General features: G+C 41.6%; 1 protein-coding gene across 6 annotated transcripts in view; it reads right to left on the bottom strand.

Annotated features, from left to right (window-relative positions):
• Positions 1–1,307: 1,307 nt before the first annotated feature.
• gal3st4 (galactose-3-O-sulfotransferase 4) overlaps positions 1,308–18,565 on the bottom strand; it is a 142,417-nt gene continuing 125,159 nt past the window's right edge. For 4 of the 6 annotated variants that reach the window (XM_051924081.1, XM_051924080.1, XM_028798140.2 and 1 more), the window contains exons 2-4: positions 15,810–15,995; positions 5,715–6,033; positions 1,308–4,088 (exon numbers count right to left, since the gene is read on the bottom strand). In XM_051924081.1, coding sequence (XP_051780041.1) covers positions 3,156–4,088; positions 5,715–6,033; positions 15,810–15,991 — 1,434 coding nt within the window. In that variant the 5' untranslated portion in view covers positions 15,992–15,995 and the 3' untranslated portion in view covers positions 1,308–3,155. The remainder of the gene's footprint in view (positions 4,089–5,714; positions 6,034–15,809; positions 15,996–18,565) is intronic. The other 2 variants (XM_028798135.2, XM_028798138.2) reach the window with 1 other exon arrangement.

The raw sequence follows: 18,565 nt of genomic DNA on the forward strand, positions 1-18,565 counted from the left end.
ATTATTAGTTTTAGACAGATGGCAATAGGCATCTGTGGGAAAATACTGAACTGAGAAATCTGGGACAGCATAGTGGAACAACAGTTAGCACTGCTCCCTTATAGTTCTAGGAGACTGAGCTCCAGTCTCCTGTCACCATGCTGTCTGAGAGGAGTGTGCACATTCTCCCTGTTTCAGTGTAGGTTTTCCTCCTATACCCCAAGGATTTACAGATTAACTGATAACTCTAAACTGGCTTGGCATAACTAAGCATGGGAGAGTATGGCTTTATGATGGACTGGCATTGTATCCAGTATTGTTAGGTCATGCATTATACTCTGCTGCTGCGATAACCTGCAGCTCACAGTCATGTCATTAATCCAGACCATTGTTGCAGTTGGGTTGGTTAGGGCTAGAGCAAACCCTGGATAGAGTGCCAGTTCAATGTGGGGTGGCCACACACACCAAACACACACTAGGGACAATTTAGTATTGTGAATCCACTTAACCTGCATGTCTTTGGATGATGAGAGGAAACCCATACAGACAGGGGGAGAACATGCAAACTCCACGCAAGGAGGACCTGGGACATGGACCCTGGTCTCTTTAGTGTACCCCTGCACTACCGTACCATCCCTTGGCTCACTGTAATCCTACAAAAATGTATTAACCTGGTTCAAGTTGATGGATGAGATGGATCTTCTTTTTTAAGAGGCTCAAAGATCAAGAGATTTATACTTGCTTTAGCTGTCTCTTCTTTGTGCAGCTAGCACTCCATTCATCTATCCATCCTTTTCCTAACCGGCTTTCTCCCACAATCTCAATAGCTCTCAGTCACAGTTGAAAGTAAAGTTTCAATGGTTCAATGAGGTGGAATAATTAGGAGATTCATGCTTCCAGCAGAACTCATGGCAGAGATAAACTCATTTACCTGACATGAGTAGACTAAAATAAATATCCATCCATTCAATTGGGTGTAACACGTCTAGCATTCGCTCTGGAGTTAGTTCCTCCCTTGTGCCTTGATGCATGCCTTATTAAACTGTAGTGGATAAAACATTAATGGGTGGAGGGGTGGCTAATCTAGATGAAATGTAACTCGTGTGAAGTGGCAGAAGGTTGTCCAACAAATTTCTAGGCAAACCACAGTGTTGAAGTGGTACTGTGAAAGGCACTATAGAAATAAAAGCTGTGAAGTATTTTGGCTGTTCTCTTTGCTTTGTGGTGAGCTGTAACACACCAGATAGGGCCCTGCTGCTAGAGAAGGCTGCAAAGAAAACGTGTGTATTGCTTGTCGCCCCCAGTTTGAGCGGTTTTAATTGCACCTCCCACTTTTTATATTTATTTTATTGCAGGATGTAGGAATGTCCATTACAGTGTGCAGTTCAATAAACAAATAAATATGACAATGTACTAAACAATAAATATAAAACCCAAATAAATATTTCAAGACACCAATTACTGCAACGAAGGCAATTAAAAAAACACTATTTAAATACATATTACTTGCCTACAAGTTGCCTCCCTCAAACCTGCAAAGAAAATTTTAAACAAGTTCATGGAAGCCCTTGCCATTGTGTTTTTTTTTTTTATAAAAATGTGTCCTAGAACTCAAGTCAAATTAAAAGAAAGCCTTTGGAAAAATTCACTAAAGTGAAATTCTCATGCAGCTCTCCAAGCCCTGAGGCTTCCTCAATAGGTAGTCAATGTCTCTGCATTTCAAAACCAGTCTCCTTGTCCTTCTTCTTGGTGGAATCCCTTCCAAAGAATTACCAACACAGGAAGCACCTGTAAGTGAAGAAAGGCTTCCAGGTTCACAAGGTCTTCTTGACTGAGAATCTCTGTGCCAAAGATGCTTTGAACACTGAGCATCTGCCATCCATGACCCAATGTACAGTAATGGCATATGACAGACTGACCCAACTGTACCACTTTTGGCTTTGACACCTATTTGGTTTGTTGTATAAATAAAGCTTCAGTGGCTTGGCTCAAAGCACAATGCATATTTTGAACATCAGTCAGCAGGGACCCTCTCATCTCAGCCGAGTTCAGTCCATATGCTAGGATCTGAACTGGAAATTTAACTCTGAAAAGCGAACATCCCAACTGGATACTGTTGCACTTACCCAAAATGTCCCCTTGTGTTGCCAACATATGTCCCAGGTAACTGTGATTACTGCAGCCTACAGGCATTGTGGTTTTCATTTCATTTATCCTGAGCTGTAATAGGTGGTGATCTGGAAAGGCATCTGTCCAGTATTGCTAGTCTGGTAGCTTATGAAGTCTGTCTGCTGTCTACTATACATTAAACTATTAACTGGCTGATGGTCTTGCTAGTGCGTAACAAATACTTATACACTGAGTGAATCTGTGGCTGCTATGAGACCCACCACCCCAATGCTTTTGACCCTCCCGAGTCCCATAGTCAAGCTGGTGGTGTTTGTAAATGGAAACATATACACACACACAAGGATATCTGTGTGGTACTGATGAAGGATGTTACTGTCAGTTTTTAGGTCTGTGCCTCAGTCCCAACACAAGTCACCCAACCTCCCCAAACTGGCAGTCAGTCAGTCACTTGCTCACTGACTGACATTGTGAACATTGTGTTATGAGGCTGCTGCAGCTCGCCTCATGAGATGACTCCTGTGAATTCTGAAGTGGTTGGTAATGTACCATTAGAACAGGGAAAGGTAAAGAGACACCTGAGTGAGTTCTCCATCTTCAACTTCACAGTGAGTATATTTACCCAACTGGCTTATTCCTGAGTGGTTTTGCATGGGCTTTTACATAAAATGTTATTAATAAAATGAAACTCTCTCTTCCCAAGAGAGAAACACCCCTGAATTCAATCTGAAAGGTCACATCACTTATGTAACCTTCAACCAGGGAATTGGAACAATCAACTAATATACCTCTCAAATAAGGAATTAAAATGGTCAATGCCAATAAGTAAATGGCATCTATTTCCCAGAAAGGGGAACCACTAAATGCTTGTGGTTTAAGGCAGTTTCTGTGCTTTGCCGAACCTGGCAAGGGTAACCAGGAGTGGATAGTGTGAGATGAAAGCCTTTTTGTTGGTGGCACTCTGTTCTACTAGGGGTACCAAAAACTGGCACTCATGAAAAGTGCAAATATAGGCTGTCCTCTCAGGACGCTACTGATGAAAAGCAGTTTCATGGGCTTCTACGGAGCTTCTGCTTAGAGAGGTCTATTTTCTGAATGACATGGTCCCTTTTATTGACTACTGATCCTGAAGCACCGAGGTGGACATTGGATTGCGGCCTGATGCCCTCTTTAGCTAGAGCTTGCTTTGGCACGCCCTCTGCCCTTGGAAACTGTTTGCTGTCAAGCAAGTCCTTATACTGCAGTTCTGGCATGATCATTCGCAAGCAGCGTTCTTTGTTTGAAAGGCTGAGGTTTAAATTCAAATTGTATCCCAGGATCTTAGCCTGGCCAAACTGAAATGGACGGACTCCTCGATCAAGAATCTGGCTTGCCTCTGCCGGTTTCCCACCTTGCAATAGACAGAGGTCCATAAGTTCCTTTTGGCGGGCCTGAAGGATGGCCACTTCCTGGTCCATCCGACTTTTTCCAAATCTTTCCACCCTCTGCCAGAATGTTTTATTGAAACTTTGGTATAAATACCAATCCATAGCATTCCACTGCTTAAGTCTTTCCTCCTGTTTTGCAGACAGGCGGCGTCGAGTATCGTTACTGCGGAAGTTGAGCCTGAACGTGACAATGTCATCCAGTGACCAACACAAAGCATCCCGCAGGAGGACCATTGACTGATCAAAATATTCAGCTAATAGGATGAGATGGAAAGACTGCTGGATTTCTTCCACCCCAGCCTGGGCCACCTGGAGTGAGAAGTTTGCATTGTGATTAAAGCCAAAGTCAAACCAAAGAAGGTTCCGAGCATAGTGGTTGTTGTGCACCTGCGGTAAGTAGTACCGCCAGGGATTAGCAATAAAGGCATCAAAATTGACAGAGCGCTTGAAGGATGGTGCCACAGACTTGTAGTAGCTGTAGGAGGACTCAGCCAGTGCGACAGGGTTGCGGAGAATTGAAAAGTAGAAGGTGTCTGCTGGCATCACTTTCTGTACCTGTAAGAGACAAGCAACATTTGGAGGTCACAGAGGTGAGTAGGAAATGAACACTGTCCTGATATTAATGGGTGTTAAACAGGAACCAATCCCTAGCGTGGATGTCAGTTTATACCAAGCTCAATTTTTTTATCATAAATCAACTTGTGTCCGGACCGTGATGAATGAGGAAACCCATATGTAATTGTACATGTTGGGGATAATCCAACCTCTATAGCTGGTAAACTGCAGGGTGGAAAGGCCACTTACTGCATCACTTAGCCATTATAGAAAACACACTTGGCCCACATTTCCTTTTTTTTCAGCTTGATGGTGAAAGATGCATCCTATGGGTGCGCTGGGATGCATGATCAGTGATGTTTCCTGGGTTCGTGTGGGTCTCACAACTTTAAACACCTTCACCCAGGTGACCCAGCTGGGGTTGATCAAGCCCCAACTTGTGTCCCAGCAGCATTAAGCCACGGCTCAACCCTCTTAATCCACAGCCACGGGAAGCACTTTCTACCTCTGTTGCAGTCCTGATGGCTGTCCTTCTGAGCGGCCCACTCATGGCTAGCAGGGTGTAGACTCTGTAGAGAGAGTGGCCAGTGAAGCCTCTGCAGCCTACTTCCACTGGATGGCAGTGTGTTCGCCACCCCAGTCTATGGCAATCCACCAGAAGCCCCTGGTACTGATAAGCCTGAATACATTTTTAAAATTTGATGCTGCATCACCATTTTGTAATTTGCATCAAGCTATCACCACACACAAACGCAAAAACCCACGTGTTTTTAAACTGTTTACATGTGGGGATGGCAGATTAGTCAGTCAGTCATTTTCCAACCTGTTATATCCTAATACAGGGTCACAGGGGTCTGCTGGAGTCAATCCCAGCCAGCACAGGGCGCAAGGCAGGAACAAACCCTGGGCAGGGTGCCAGCCCACCGCAGGGCACATGCACACACCAAGCACACACTAGGGACAATTTAGGATCGCCAATGCACCTAACCTGCATGTCTTTGGACTGTAGGAGGAAACCGGAGCACCCGGAGGAAATCCATGCAGACACGGGGAGAACATGCAAACTCCATGCAGGGAGAACCCGGGAAGCGAACCCAGGTCTCCTTATTGCAAGGCAGCAGCGCTACCACCGCGCCACCATGCCACCCGGATGGCAGAATAACTGTCTCAATAATTCCTTTCCAAATGTTTGAATGTCCAGGTGGCACTGTTGTGGCTGCAACTATGTCACACCTTCAGAGTCCTGGATTTACATCCTGGCTTCAGTCACTGTCTGTGTCTACTCTGCACATTATGCCGATGTGTGTGACCTACAGGACAGCAAATATAAGAAGGAAAGCACCCTTCATTATACCAGTCTAGTGAATCACATATACTCTTTGTCTTTACCTGTAGAACTCTTATGATGCCAGTCTACTTGTCTATATTTCTACTCTATATAAATTAGACTCCTGAGTGCATTTGATGCCAAAATTCTTGCTATTCAGAATTCACTCTGCATCCCCAATTGAATGTTTATTCCACTTTGTGACATCCAAAAGATCATCCCTGGGTTCAGTCCACTTTGCTGCAGCACATCCCCACACACTTATGTGAACACACAAGACACATGCTCACATGACATACCTCAGGTCTGTTGAATCTCATATGGTTGCACATGATGTTGTAGTGTGGTACATCCCGCTGCAAGAAACCCTTTACTCTACGTGAGCTGAATAGGATGGGATAGCCAAACTGGTAGTGGGTGGGCAGGGCAAAGGTGAGTCCATGTTTCTCCCCAAAGCGGTAAAGCAGATTCAAGATGGTGCTGCTGGCTGTTTTGTGGGTTTTCAGGAACATCACATTTCTTTTGGGTTGACAGGACCTGAAGGACTTAACAGTTTCTGACATGTTCCTCTGTGGGGAGTGGACATCTAAAATTTCTTGCCGTGGGGTAAGTTCTGAGCTGTAAAGAAAGTCACACTAATTAGAAAATGAGCTTCTGCAAATATGAAAAGGGAGAGGGTACAGGAGCAGAAGGAAACAGTCCCTAAAAGGAATGAGATATAAAAGGGCAGAAACTGCCTGGGGAAGACAACCACCTTTTATTTCAGTTCACCAGTCCATATGAAGTGAAATGGGTTTGTTTCAAATATAGTACTAGGGTGTTATACCGTGTTAGCCATTATGGATTGTGGTGCCCGGCGGGCGTCCATGCCCGGCCGGGACGCCCAGGAGGAGTGGAGGAGGGCTTGTGCCTCCTCCAGGACACGAGGGGGCGTCCTCCCTGGTGGCTTTGGGGACCACGGGTACGGAGCTTGGAAGCTCAACCCTGTAGGGGCCCGTGGTCACCGCCAGGGGGCGCCCCGATGCCTTAGGAGCGTTGGCCCTCAGTACTTCCGGCCACACCGGGAAGTGCTGGGGGGAAGAGACTTGAGGACACCCGGTGGACTTCCGGCTTCACCATGGGAGCTTCCGCCACACAGGGGTGTGGCTACGGAGACCCCGAGGATGCACCTGGAGCCCATCCGGGGCATATAAAAGGGGCCGCCTCCCTCCAGTCAGGGCGAGAGTCGGGAGGAAGAAGACGAAGCGTGTTGGAGAGGAGTGGAGGCGGACCAGAGAGAGAGAAAGGCATTGTTGTTGTGGCCAGGACTTGAAGGGGTGATTGGTGCTTTGGCACTGGGCTTGTGCACTAGTACTGTAAATAACTTGTAAATAAACGTGTGTTGGGTGACATGAACGTGTCTGCCTGTCTGTGTCCGAGCCAGTCTCCACAGGATGTAGTGAGAAGTCAAGCAAAATGACACTTTTTACTGGCTAACTAAAAAGATTACAATATGCAAACTTTCGAGGCAACTCAGGCCCCTTCTTCTTCTCCTTCTAACTTTATACCTAACCTTTAGATACAAGGAGTGCTTTTATATTACTATCTGCTAAGTTAGCGCCACCCTGTCAGCACATACTCATGACTTAATAATAATTCTTTACATTTATATAATGCTTTTCACATTATTCAAAGCACTCTCCACACTGGGAGGACCTGGGAAGCAAACCCATGATCTACTCACTGCGAGACAGCAGTGATACCACTGCGTCACATTCGTGGAGCTAAAAAAAAAAAAGATTTTTTAGTGCACATTCTGAACTCAGCTCTCATTACAAAAAACTCAGAAATCCTGTAGACATTGTCCATCAATGCAAAGCTAAACATTTAGGAAGGTGGCATGGAGGAACAGCAATCAGAGAGGTTACCTCATAGCTTTCAGTATTCTGGGTTTAAACAAAAATCCCCTCAGGCACAGCTATGTCTGAAGTCTGTGTGTTCTTACTATACTGGAGTGGATTTTCTCTAGATACCTCAGCTTTACTTTCACACCCCCAAAGACCTAAATGTCTGGATGACAACCCTAAAATTGGTCCTGGGTGGGAGTGTGATCTGTGATTTGGCTTGTGCCCAGTGCCAGTAGGATAGGTGCTGCCCCTCTTGTCTCTGAACTTGACTTACCTGATTCCATAAAAGTTAAATGAAATAATAAAAATTTAGGATAAAATATATTTTTGCTATCTCACAATATTGTAGCCACCATCTTTCATAAACAATCAGGGTTTAGTTCTTTAAAGTGTGAATAACTTCCAGTACTGTAACACTAATTGGGGCTTATATTAATGTTCCAACGTTTTTCATATCTTTTTGTTGACCTACATATATTCAATCAATCATTAGATTTTTTAAAATGTTTCTTGGATAATTTCACGCGTGGCCCTAGTGTGTGCTTGGTGTGTGGGTGTGTTTGTGTGTGTCCTGCGGTGGGTTGGCACCCTGCCTGGAATTGTTTCCTGCCTTGTGCCCTGTGTTGGCTGGGATTGGCTCCAGCAGACCCCCGTGACCCTCTGTTCGGATTCAGCGGGTTGGAAAATGGATGGATGGATGTTTAGCATAGGGGCTTATAAAACTTACTATGGCTTAAGTAAAGACCCCAGACTGTTTTATATCTGTTGTATGTGTTTTTTTTAATAACTTGATTTTTTTTGTGGCATATTATAACACTTACTAAGGCTTGTGTTGCAATCTGAAACTCTTTCGTATCTGTTTCTTGGATTGTTGTATTTTTAATTTGTTTATTTTTAATATGCATTTTGACAAAGGGACATATTGTGACACTTAAAGGGAGTCTTCACCCAAAAACATTTTTTTTAATTTGTTTCTATTTGTTAGAGTGTGTTGACCTTGTCAAGAGGTTTCCATACCTCGGCAGTGACATTCATGTCTCTGGTGACTCTTCACATGAAGTCAGTAGATGGAATGGGAGAGCATGGGGGGGTCATGAGGTCGCTAAAAAGGGGTGTGTGGTGCTTACAATATCTCTGAAGGTCAAAGTCTTTACAGTTCTGGTACCTCCTGTCTTGCTATATGGTTGTGAAACATGGATGGTATACAGTGACCTGAGATGAAGACTGGACTCCATTTGTACTATGCCACTTTCAGAGAATCTCTGGGCACCACTGCTTTGACTTTGTGTCAAATGAGCGGTTGCTCATGGAGTCCAGAATGAGGCACATTACCTGCATTGTGAGGGAACGTCAGTTATGGCACTACAGCCATGTGGTGCGAGTCCCCGAGGGTGATCTGGCTAGCAGGATCCTCATTGTTGAGGACCCAAGTGGCTGGACCAGGCCAAGGGGATGCCCATGTAAAACCTGGCTGCAGCAGATAAATGGTCATTTCCTGAGGGTGGGACTGGACCGCATGTCTGCCTGGGGAGTTGCCAACCAGGATCCCAAGTTGTTTCGTTGAGTGATGCGTGCTGCAACGTGTTATACCGGTGCCTGCTCCCCAACCTGACCTGACCTGTTACTTACCCCATGTATTTTGCAGTGCTGGATGAGAAAAAAAAATAATCTCATGTTTTCATGCAGAAATGAGAAAAAATGTTTATGACATAACAGAAGTCTAAAGTGATCAGTGGTGTACAACTGCAAAATGATATAAAAAAGGGTCCATGGAAAAGAGAAAAAAATATCTTATTGTAACTTGTGTTGCATAATCCACATTTCTGTTATCCAGTTATTTGCTCAAAACATGAAAAACAAATAATTTTTGCCAAAATATTGTTAAAACATTTCTTCTGGAATTATCAGTGTGCACACAAACATTAAACCTAAAGATTCATAGGAAAGACTTTTTGACTTGAAGACTTTCTTCTCTTTATCAATTGTTGGTAAAGAGTCCTGCCTTCAAGTTAAAAAAATTCCTTTATGGGGGATTTCTTTCTTTCAGTTTTACTGCTTAATTTGTTTAATTTAATTGGATGAATGAAATATGTTTGTGGTCGCTTTTCTTTATTTTCTGTGGCTCAGTGCTATATTAATTTCCAGATTAATTATTTTCTGAATTATTAATACAATTATAATATACATTTACTATTGAGATTGCGTTGGTTTGGACATTTACAGAGGAGAGATGCTGCGTATACGGTATTGGGAGAAGGATGCTAAGGATAGAGCTGCAAGGCAAGAGAAAAAGAGGAAGGCCTATGCGAAGGGGTTTTTTTTTTTTTTTTGTTCTTTATTTCGTCTTATACGATTTCTCGTATTAGAAATTTGTTAGTTTTCGCCTTACCCCTTGGGGGTTAGAGCGCAGGGTCAGCCATTGTACAGCGCCCCTGGAGCAATTACAGGTTAAGGGTCTTGCTCAAGGGCCCAGCAGAGTAGGATCTCTTTTGGCAGTGACGGGGATTCGAACCGGCAACCTTCTGGATACCAGCGCAGATCCTTAGCCTCAGAGGTTTATGGATGTGGTGAGGGAGGACATGCAGTTGATGGGTAATAATAATAATAATAATACTTCTTTACATTTATATAGCGCTTTTCTCACTACTCAAAGCGTTCTCCACACAGGGAGGACCCGGGAAGCAAACCCCACAAATCTCCTTACTGCAAAGCAGCAGCACTACCCCTGCGCCACCTGTGAGGGTGGGTGTGACAGAGCAAGATGCAGAGGACAGAAAGATATGGAAGAAGATGATCTGCTGTGGCAACCCCTAACGGGAGCAGCCGAAAGAAGAAGAAGACATGTGTATGTGTGCAAATATGTATAGGTATAAGTACACACACACACACACACACACACATATATAGTTTGTGACACTCAAGGACTGTGTTTCTGATCTAGATGTAAGCAGTACTGGAACACCACATTGCAACAGTCCCATCTCCTTCTCTCTTCACTCTGTACACTCCCTAGGGGTCCACATTAAAAACACACTGGACTGGTCTCAGAACACAAATGAATTACATATGAAAGGGTAGAACAGGCTTGTTTGTACTTGTAGACTGTAATCCTATAATGTGACATCTTTCACATCACTCTGTGACAACCAATTTGATTTTCTACACTGTAGTGTGCTTTGCTGGTAACATCACGTCAAGAGAGGCTCACTGAATTAACAAGCCAATTAAAAGGCCAGGCTTATTTATAGGATACATTCTGGACCCCCAGAGGGTCATAGCGAAGAAGAGAATTAAAGCAAAACTGAGTGCCATTATAAACAATGCTGTACATCATTTCTCTGACATGCTAACACTGAAGAGTTTCAGCCAATAAATTATTCAGCAGAAGTGTGTGAAGAAATGCGACTGGAGCTCCTTTATACCAACAGGAATACATCTGCATAATGCCTCATTGGGACTATGATAGCCAAGGCAGAAGTTTACTTTCATTTTAAATGTTCTTACCTTTTTAGTCATTTATGTGTGTTCAGACTATTGTGTGTGTGTGTGTATTTATATATATACTGTATATTTATTTAGTTAATGAGCTTCTGTAAAAATCCAAATTTGTTTCTGAGGACAAAAAGTTCCATCTATGTTTCTATGTAGCCCTATACCGACACAAGGTATACTGTATGTGTTTTACATACATATATATACATACACACACACACACACACATACATACATTTTTTTTTGTTCTTTATTTCGCCTTATACAATTTCTTGTATTAGGAATTTGTTAGTTTCCGCATATCCCTTGGGGTCAGAGCACAGAGTACATACATACATACATACATAAATTTGCCAATGGCGGCAGTCACTCAAACACAGCTTGGTTGCGATAGTAACTGTTGTATATAGGTTGATAAATATTTTGTATGTCTTTATTTGCAAGTGCGACAAAGTAAATGTAATATTAGTGTTTCAGGAGAAATGTTTTATTTCAGTGATGAGAACAGCAATGCTTTCATGTCTAACTAACCAACCCCTTTAGCTGCTTTTCTGAAATCTTTCATTTACATTTACATGCATTTTTAGCAAATTAGTGCCAACTTTAGGACTGACACAGGATGCGATTTGTATTGCAGGGTTAGGGGAGGTGCCTCAAACCGGTTTGGCAAGTGATTCTGTGCAGGACATTCAATGAAGCATCCTCTGCATAAAACTCCCTACAGTAGCTGGCAAGCTTCAGTTGATGCTCTTATGGGCAGGTGTGAAAAAGCAGTGTGTGCACCCATTCGTCTGAAGTATGGCTGTTTGGGATTGGTTTTGAATTTGAGGCCATTCTGTACCACAACAAGCTATTGGTGTAAGGATTTGGACAGAGAATCTATAAATTTGATAGCTTTACCCCTCCACTCTCCTCTCTCTCTCTCTCTCTCTCTCACACACAATGGCCATGAAGAGAAGAACACAAGCAGAAAGCACAACTTGGCAGCCATATTGAGACAGGCATGCAGCTTGTCCTGAAGAAAGCTGACTAGAAATGAGGACTTAACTAGGGACATTTAAGTAACTACAAGTCTGTGTGCTGCCTGAAACATCTAGCATTTATCAGGGTGAAATGTTTGCCCAAATTCACATCTACTTTGCTTATTGTTATTATTTGATTAATATTATCAATAATAAATCATATAAAGTTGTAACTTAACTCTTGCTTGTTATTTTACTCTGTGTAATTGCTTGAGGTTCTAAATGCAGAAGGGAAGGTTGGGAGAAGTTATAAAGTACAATACCTTATATAAACAGTGCTAATTCTACGGGATTTGAGGCATTCTGATAAAGTCTACACAATAAAGAATACAAAAGTGGAAAGCAGAGTAATATAGAACTCTACTAACACAAAACATCCGCTGTGTATTCCTACCGTGTAACGCCAGCAGCTGCTTGCTGACACTCTGTTAGCTGTGCACTGGCTCTCTGTTAAACAGTAAACCAATGGCAAAGAAATACCGCTGCCCTTCGAAAACTCCCTCTTAATCAGTATTTCAATGGAAAACAAGCATACTCTTAACTGGCCTTCTGCAGGATCAACTGCAGGTTTGCTGGCTTACCACGTAACATGCTTCTCGTATGGTGTTTAGAACATTTAAAAGACTGAGCCCTGACCAGCTAAATTGCTTCAAAGCCACTGAATCTGCTTGACGAGGAAGACTTGGTGTTCTTTTTAAACAAACAAGGGAGCTAGAGCAGGACTTTGCCAGTTGTAACCTGTGTGCTTGTGTGCTATAATCTCTCTTTTTGAAATAAAGTATGAGACGGCTTCTGCATGATCAGCGATGAAGTTATTGCTCCTTGGAAATGTGGTCTTAGTTTCTAGTCTCTTGTGCAACTCTGTGACCCAAGCTAGACAATATATATAAGCACAAAATATACTGTATATAGTGTGCATGTATGTATTTGTGTTTAGACATATTGTCATATGTATTCTTATTGCTATATATGTTTTGTCACTTCACAATATACTATGTATACTTATTTATTTACTAATCTATCTACTAATGTATTGTATTAATTTAAAAGCTTCTGTAAAAAGCAAAATTTTCCTCTGGGGACAAATAGCGTACGTACGTACATAATAATGTCCGTCCTGTCTGTCTGTCTATGTATCTATCCCCTGATTTGCTATATATTCTGCTATAGGTTATCCACTCTATTTTTGAATAACCTGGTTATTGTAGATATTTACAGTGTATGCTATGTTCAAACCCCACCTAAGCCTATCCTGGCATCACAGAGCACAAGGCAGGAGTAACCCTGGATAGACGCCAATCTGTCACTGGGCCTACTCATGCACATACTCACCCAAAGGGCACTTCGGAAATGCCAGTTAACTGAACATTCACATCTTTGGGCATGTGGGAAGAAAACTGGACAAAAACCTAAGCAGAACAACAACTGGGTGTCGAATTCAAACTCTGAAATAATGAGGTAACAGCACTAATAAATATTGCACCACCACACCAGCAATTTATTTATTTCAGAGAGTAAAATAAAACTTTCATTCACTGTAAGGGTCCAAGAGAGAAATACTGTCTCAGATTTCAGAAATATAGTATAATAAACCTGCTATATGCCTCTTGATTGGTGAAGATTCAGCAAACCATTAAGCTCCAAGACTGAAATAAATGAATGAAAAGAATGGCACTGTATCACAGTGCTGATCCCATTAAAAGATAAAGGGTCTGACAAACAGATGTAGATCATTCAGTCCATCAAATGTGTTTGGATAGCTAAAAGCTAAGCTGTCCCAATATCTCATCTCTTTTTAAAAGTTGGGTAAACCCAAGAGACAACTGCATAAATACCACAGTCCACTGATTTTTTAAAGGTATACTATTATAATAAAAACTTCCATCCCTTATCAAACCACTCAGTTCAGGTTATGGTGCCCAGAGACTATTTCAACAGCATCAAGTGAAAAGCCGGAACCAACCCTGAATGGAGTGCCAGTCCATCATAGGACACAATCGCATAAAACTCCGCATTCACGTGGTGTCAATTTAGATTTGGCAATTAAATCAAAATGCACGTCTTTCAGAGTACCTGGAGAAAAAAAAAACATACAAGAATGGGAAAAAATGCTGCAAATGACACAAAGACAGGGATCTGAAACTGAGACTCTGAGCCAGGGGTGTCCAACTCTGGTCCTGGTGGGCCGCAGTGGCTGCAGGTTTTCATGCTAACCCTTTTCCTAGTCAGTGAGCAGTTTTTGCTGCTAATTAACTCATTTTCCCTCCCTTCACTTTAATAGCCCTGTTTTTAAAAATTCAGTCCTCCGAATTGATTCGTTTCTTCATTAAAAGGCAGCCAAACAGAAATCAGATGTGAAACGAGCCAACAAGTGACCAATGGAACGTCAAACTCCAGCCAATTTGAAAACAACCAGTTTCTTAATGAGAAGCCAATTCTTGCTGTTAATTAAAGCCGTTACTGAATATCATGACTTGTTGCTGCTCTTATTCTGCCACAGCAGACTTTTAGTTGCCTGTTTTTTCTAAGACCACCATCAAGATGTTTTGGTGACCTGAGCAGACCAACATGACCGAAACCTTCACCTTTCTTTATTTTCAGGTTAGCTGGTCATGTGGTGGCTCGTTTTGTGTCTCATTATTGTTTGGCTGCTCATTAAGGAAAAACAAACAACCAAGGGGTTCTGAGTCACTTCAATTAAAACAAAGGCAAAACAAGTTAAACAGCAGCAGGAACAGTTCACTAATTAAGAAGATGGTTAGAATGAAAACCTGCAGCCACTGCGGCCCTCCAGGTCTGGAGTTGGACACCCCTGCTCTGAGCTGTCAGGCAGCAGTGTGACCGCTAGTGCCAACATCGGCAGATAAAACGTTTTTGTATTTCATGCCTCAGAATTTCCTTTTCTTGATGTTTTTAACATTAACCAAGAGCCCAGAGAGCTTCTGAAATCTTTCATTTACATTTCACATGCATTTTTAGCAAATTAGTGCCAACTTTTCCAATCAGAGGATCTGCTTCAGTAATTCAGTGGCAATTTAAGTGAATAAAACGGAAATGACATTTAAATCAAATCCCACTGGCGTATAACTGATTAGTTAGAAACAATTGTCAAGAACATCTCACTCAGTGAATAATATTCAAAAGAGAAATGCAGTGAAACATGGATTTCATTCAAACAGCACCTCAGGTCACAAGTTCCATTTAGAATTTCTTCTGCTTAATTTTTCTTTGATCTGAGAAGACTTGTGATAGTGCTGACATATGCAGTTTGAATCTTTCCCAGCAGCACTGCTTTTGTGGAGGTGTACAGTTCAAATGTGTCTTGGTTTCTCCCAAATCCCAAACACATTAACTGGTAGCTCAAGGTTGTCCTGGTGTGAGTGAGAGGCAGCCTATCCAACATTCAAAGCTGCCATCATAGGCACTTGCTTCCTGTGGACCTGAACTAGGTGAGCTGCTTAGAAGATGGGTGAATGATATCCATTTTCATCATGTAGCTTGTTTAAAAGCCAAATTTTCATGGTTGAAAAATAAATAAATAAATAATCACACACAGTCAGGAGTCTCACATAATCAAAGTTATTTAAAAATAAATTGTAAATATGTGCCAGCAATTAAAAAAAATCCTAATCTGCAGCATTTAAATACCGAGTTAGATCAAAAAATCTTTCGGACCTTCTAGCATCAAAAAGCAGTGAGTAGGTTCAATCAATCAGTCAGTCATTTTCTAATCCACCGAGTCCTGAACAGGGTGGCAGGGGTCTGCTGGAGCCTATCCTAGCTAGCATAGGGTGCAAGGCAGGAAGAAACGCTGGACAGGGCGCCAGTCCATGACAAGTGAGTAGGTTTAGTGGAATAATTTTGGGTTGCCACTGGATTGGCCACCGACAGCAAAACATCCATTTTTTGTTATGAAGGTCTTTTTTTAGGCAGTGAATATAACATGGCAAACCATGATATAACAGCTTTGAGCTAATGTGCTACTGGTCCTTACCTCTGTGATGTGAGGGGATTAAACCTGACCCTGTTGCTGACCCCTTGGTAGGAATTAGTCTGAACCAGGTACCTTGTATGAAAGTTGACTCCCAATATGAGGAGGGCTGCAAAGATAATCCCGACGAACAAGGTGGTGGAGTTCTTCCGGACCTGTACCCAGCAGCAGATCCAGCCTCTCATCTTTCTGAAGGATAAAAAAATAATAATAATAAGGGGGGTTGAGATGTTGTTTTTCACCAGCATCCTAGAATGCAGAATATTCTACAACTGTAAACAAGCTTAAAATTGGAAGAGACCTAATAGAGTTCTTACAGTACGTAAAGAAATGTTACTGTATGTAAAGGTATAGGTCAAACTGCCAGAGTACAACTGTTGTTTTCCCAAATATTTTATATCTTCAAACACTGGATAGTGATGTTGCTATATCTGAATACCTTTAAACCAGGGGTGCCTGACTTTGATGTTGGAGGGCCACATTGGCTACAGGCTTTTATTCTAACCATTTTCTCAATAAGTGACCAGTTTTCTGCTGCTAATTAACTTCATTTAAGTGATTTGCAGTTTAACACTCAGACCCTTTAAACCAGGGGTGAGCAACGTCGGCTGCAACTTTTTGTTCCAACCCAGTTGCTTCAAGAGAAGTGCTGATGACACACTTATTGCTCAAGTGACATTTTTATGCTTTATATTCGTAGTCTTGCTTGTCAAGATTTTGAATCCTTAATTGCTTAGTTTAGTCTTAAACAGCCATATTCATTATTTTAACTGGTCCTTATTAGCAATAAGATGCAAATGACTAAGAAACCAACAGTTCTCCATCTAACTTGTTTCCATTTACACCTGTGTGTATTCAACATGTACTATTTGGTTTAATAAATACTTAGAAGGAAACTGAAGAGAAATAATGAAGGACTGGGGATTACTCATCCTTTTTAGGCTTCAAATCATTTGGATGATATCATTAGAAAGGAAAAAAAATTCTATGATTTAAGAATGACATGACATTTCAAAGTGAAAACACCAACGCGTCATGAAATTAAATTAAAATGCTAAGAATAGAGCTGCCAGGCAAAAGGAAAACAGGTTTATGGATGTGGTGAGAGAGGACATGCAGGTGATGGGTGTAACAGAGCAAGACACAGAGGACAGGAAGATATGGAGAAAGATGATCCGCTGTGGCAACTCCTAACGCGAGCAGCCGAAAGAAGAAGATTGGTGAAGACTGGCTTCTAATTAAGCAACTGGGTTGGAACAAAAACCTGCAGCCGCTGCGGCCCACCAAGACCGACGATGATCACCGTTGCTTTAAACAATGATATGCAGGATTCTGTATTCAGCCTAGCCCTCATATACTGCAAACTCATCCCGTGACTGCTACTGGTAACTGGTTCATCAGAAAGTTGCAGAGTTACATTCAATTATGTTTAGAAACAAGACATGTAGCAAACAAAGCAGGTACTCTTATAAATATGATAGATAGATAGATAGATAGATAGATAGATAGATAGATAGATAGATAGATAGATAGATAGATAGATAGATAGATAGATAGATAGATAGATAGATAGATAGATAGATAGATAGATAGATCTTTATTGTCATTGTCACTTTTACAAAGGAACAACAAAATTGAAGTTATTGCCAACATGGTTAGAATTTACGGTGCAAGAAGCAGGTATTTTTTTTTTAAACATTTTAACACCCACTTAAACCAATTGAGGGTCCCAGGTGGCCACAGCCTATCCTGGCAGTATCAGTTACAAAATAAAAAACAAAGCTGAATGAGGCCCATTCATACAACCACTAAAACCCAACCTGGGTCAATGTATAACTGCAGATTAGCTGAATGGGGCCGATGTTTACATTTTCTGCCTCCTTTTCCAAAATATAAAAATAAAAAGTACCACAGATTAAAATGAAAAGGTCAGTGGCTTAACATGTATCAACCCACACTTCTTTACGTTGAGTGGCACATTGGTGCATTGGACTAAGCAAGTCTGACAAGGTTTCTTTGTTACCACTTCAAGCTTCTGTGCACCAAAAGCTCTATATTTTATGTGCTTACAATTATGAAAATATCTAAAACTGCAATTTATTACTTACTATGCCCCAAAGTTTTCATGTTCATAATTCAACTAATCTTAGGACAACACAGACTAAAAGTTTGTCACATTTGTTTGCCCTATAATGTGTGTTGGAATGGTACAAATTGTTAATGGCAATAAAATAAAGATTGGTAATTTAACAGAAAGACGTAAACCCATATTTTAAACCTAAACCACCATTTTTGCCACAAAGTAACATAATCTGTATTATATTTGCTTTCTTTTTAAATAAAATCGGTAATATTCTTACTCTCATCAAGCTGAAGCCAACACACATTCCAATTTCTGTGACTATGAATATTTACTGAAGACTTTCGAACCACAAACCAATTAAAGTGCATCGTCAGTGTTTATTGGCAATGAGCTGCAGCGAGCAGAAGCACAGAGCAGTAGCATGTCGCACATGCATGTAGCTTTTCACAAATACCAGAAAAGAAAAAAAAAAAAAGCCAAAAACTAGTCAAATCTCAGGTAAGTTCAACTGGAGTAAAGCACACATACGTCCAGGAAAAGTAACCAACAGTGCTTTCTCGAAGTTGATCATCAAAAGGGGTGGTGAAAGCTTAAAGCTGATGGTCTTCTAGTGATTCAGCTAAACGCAGAATGCACTGAAAGCAGCGCTAAACATAAGTTCCTTCTGTTCTCTGCC

Source organism: Erpetoichthys calabaricus, chromosome 3 (genome assembly GCF_900747795.2).
Source record: "Erpetoichthys calabaricus chromosome 3, fErpCal1.3, whole genome shotgun sequence".
NCBI lineage: Eukaryota > Metazoa > Chordata > Cladistia > Polypteriformes > Polypteridae > Erpetoichthys > Erpetoichthys calabaricus.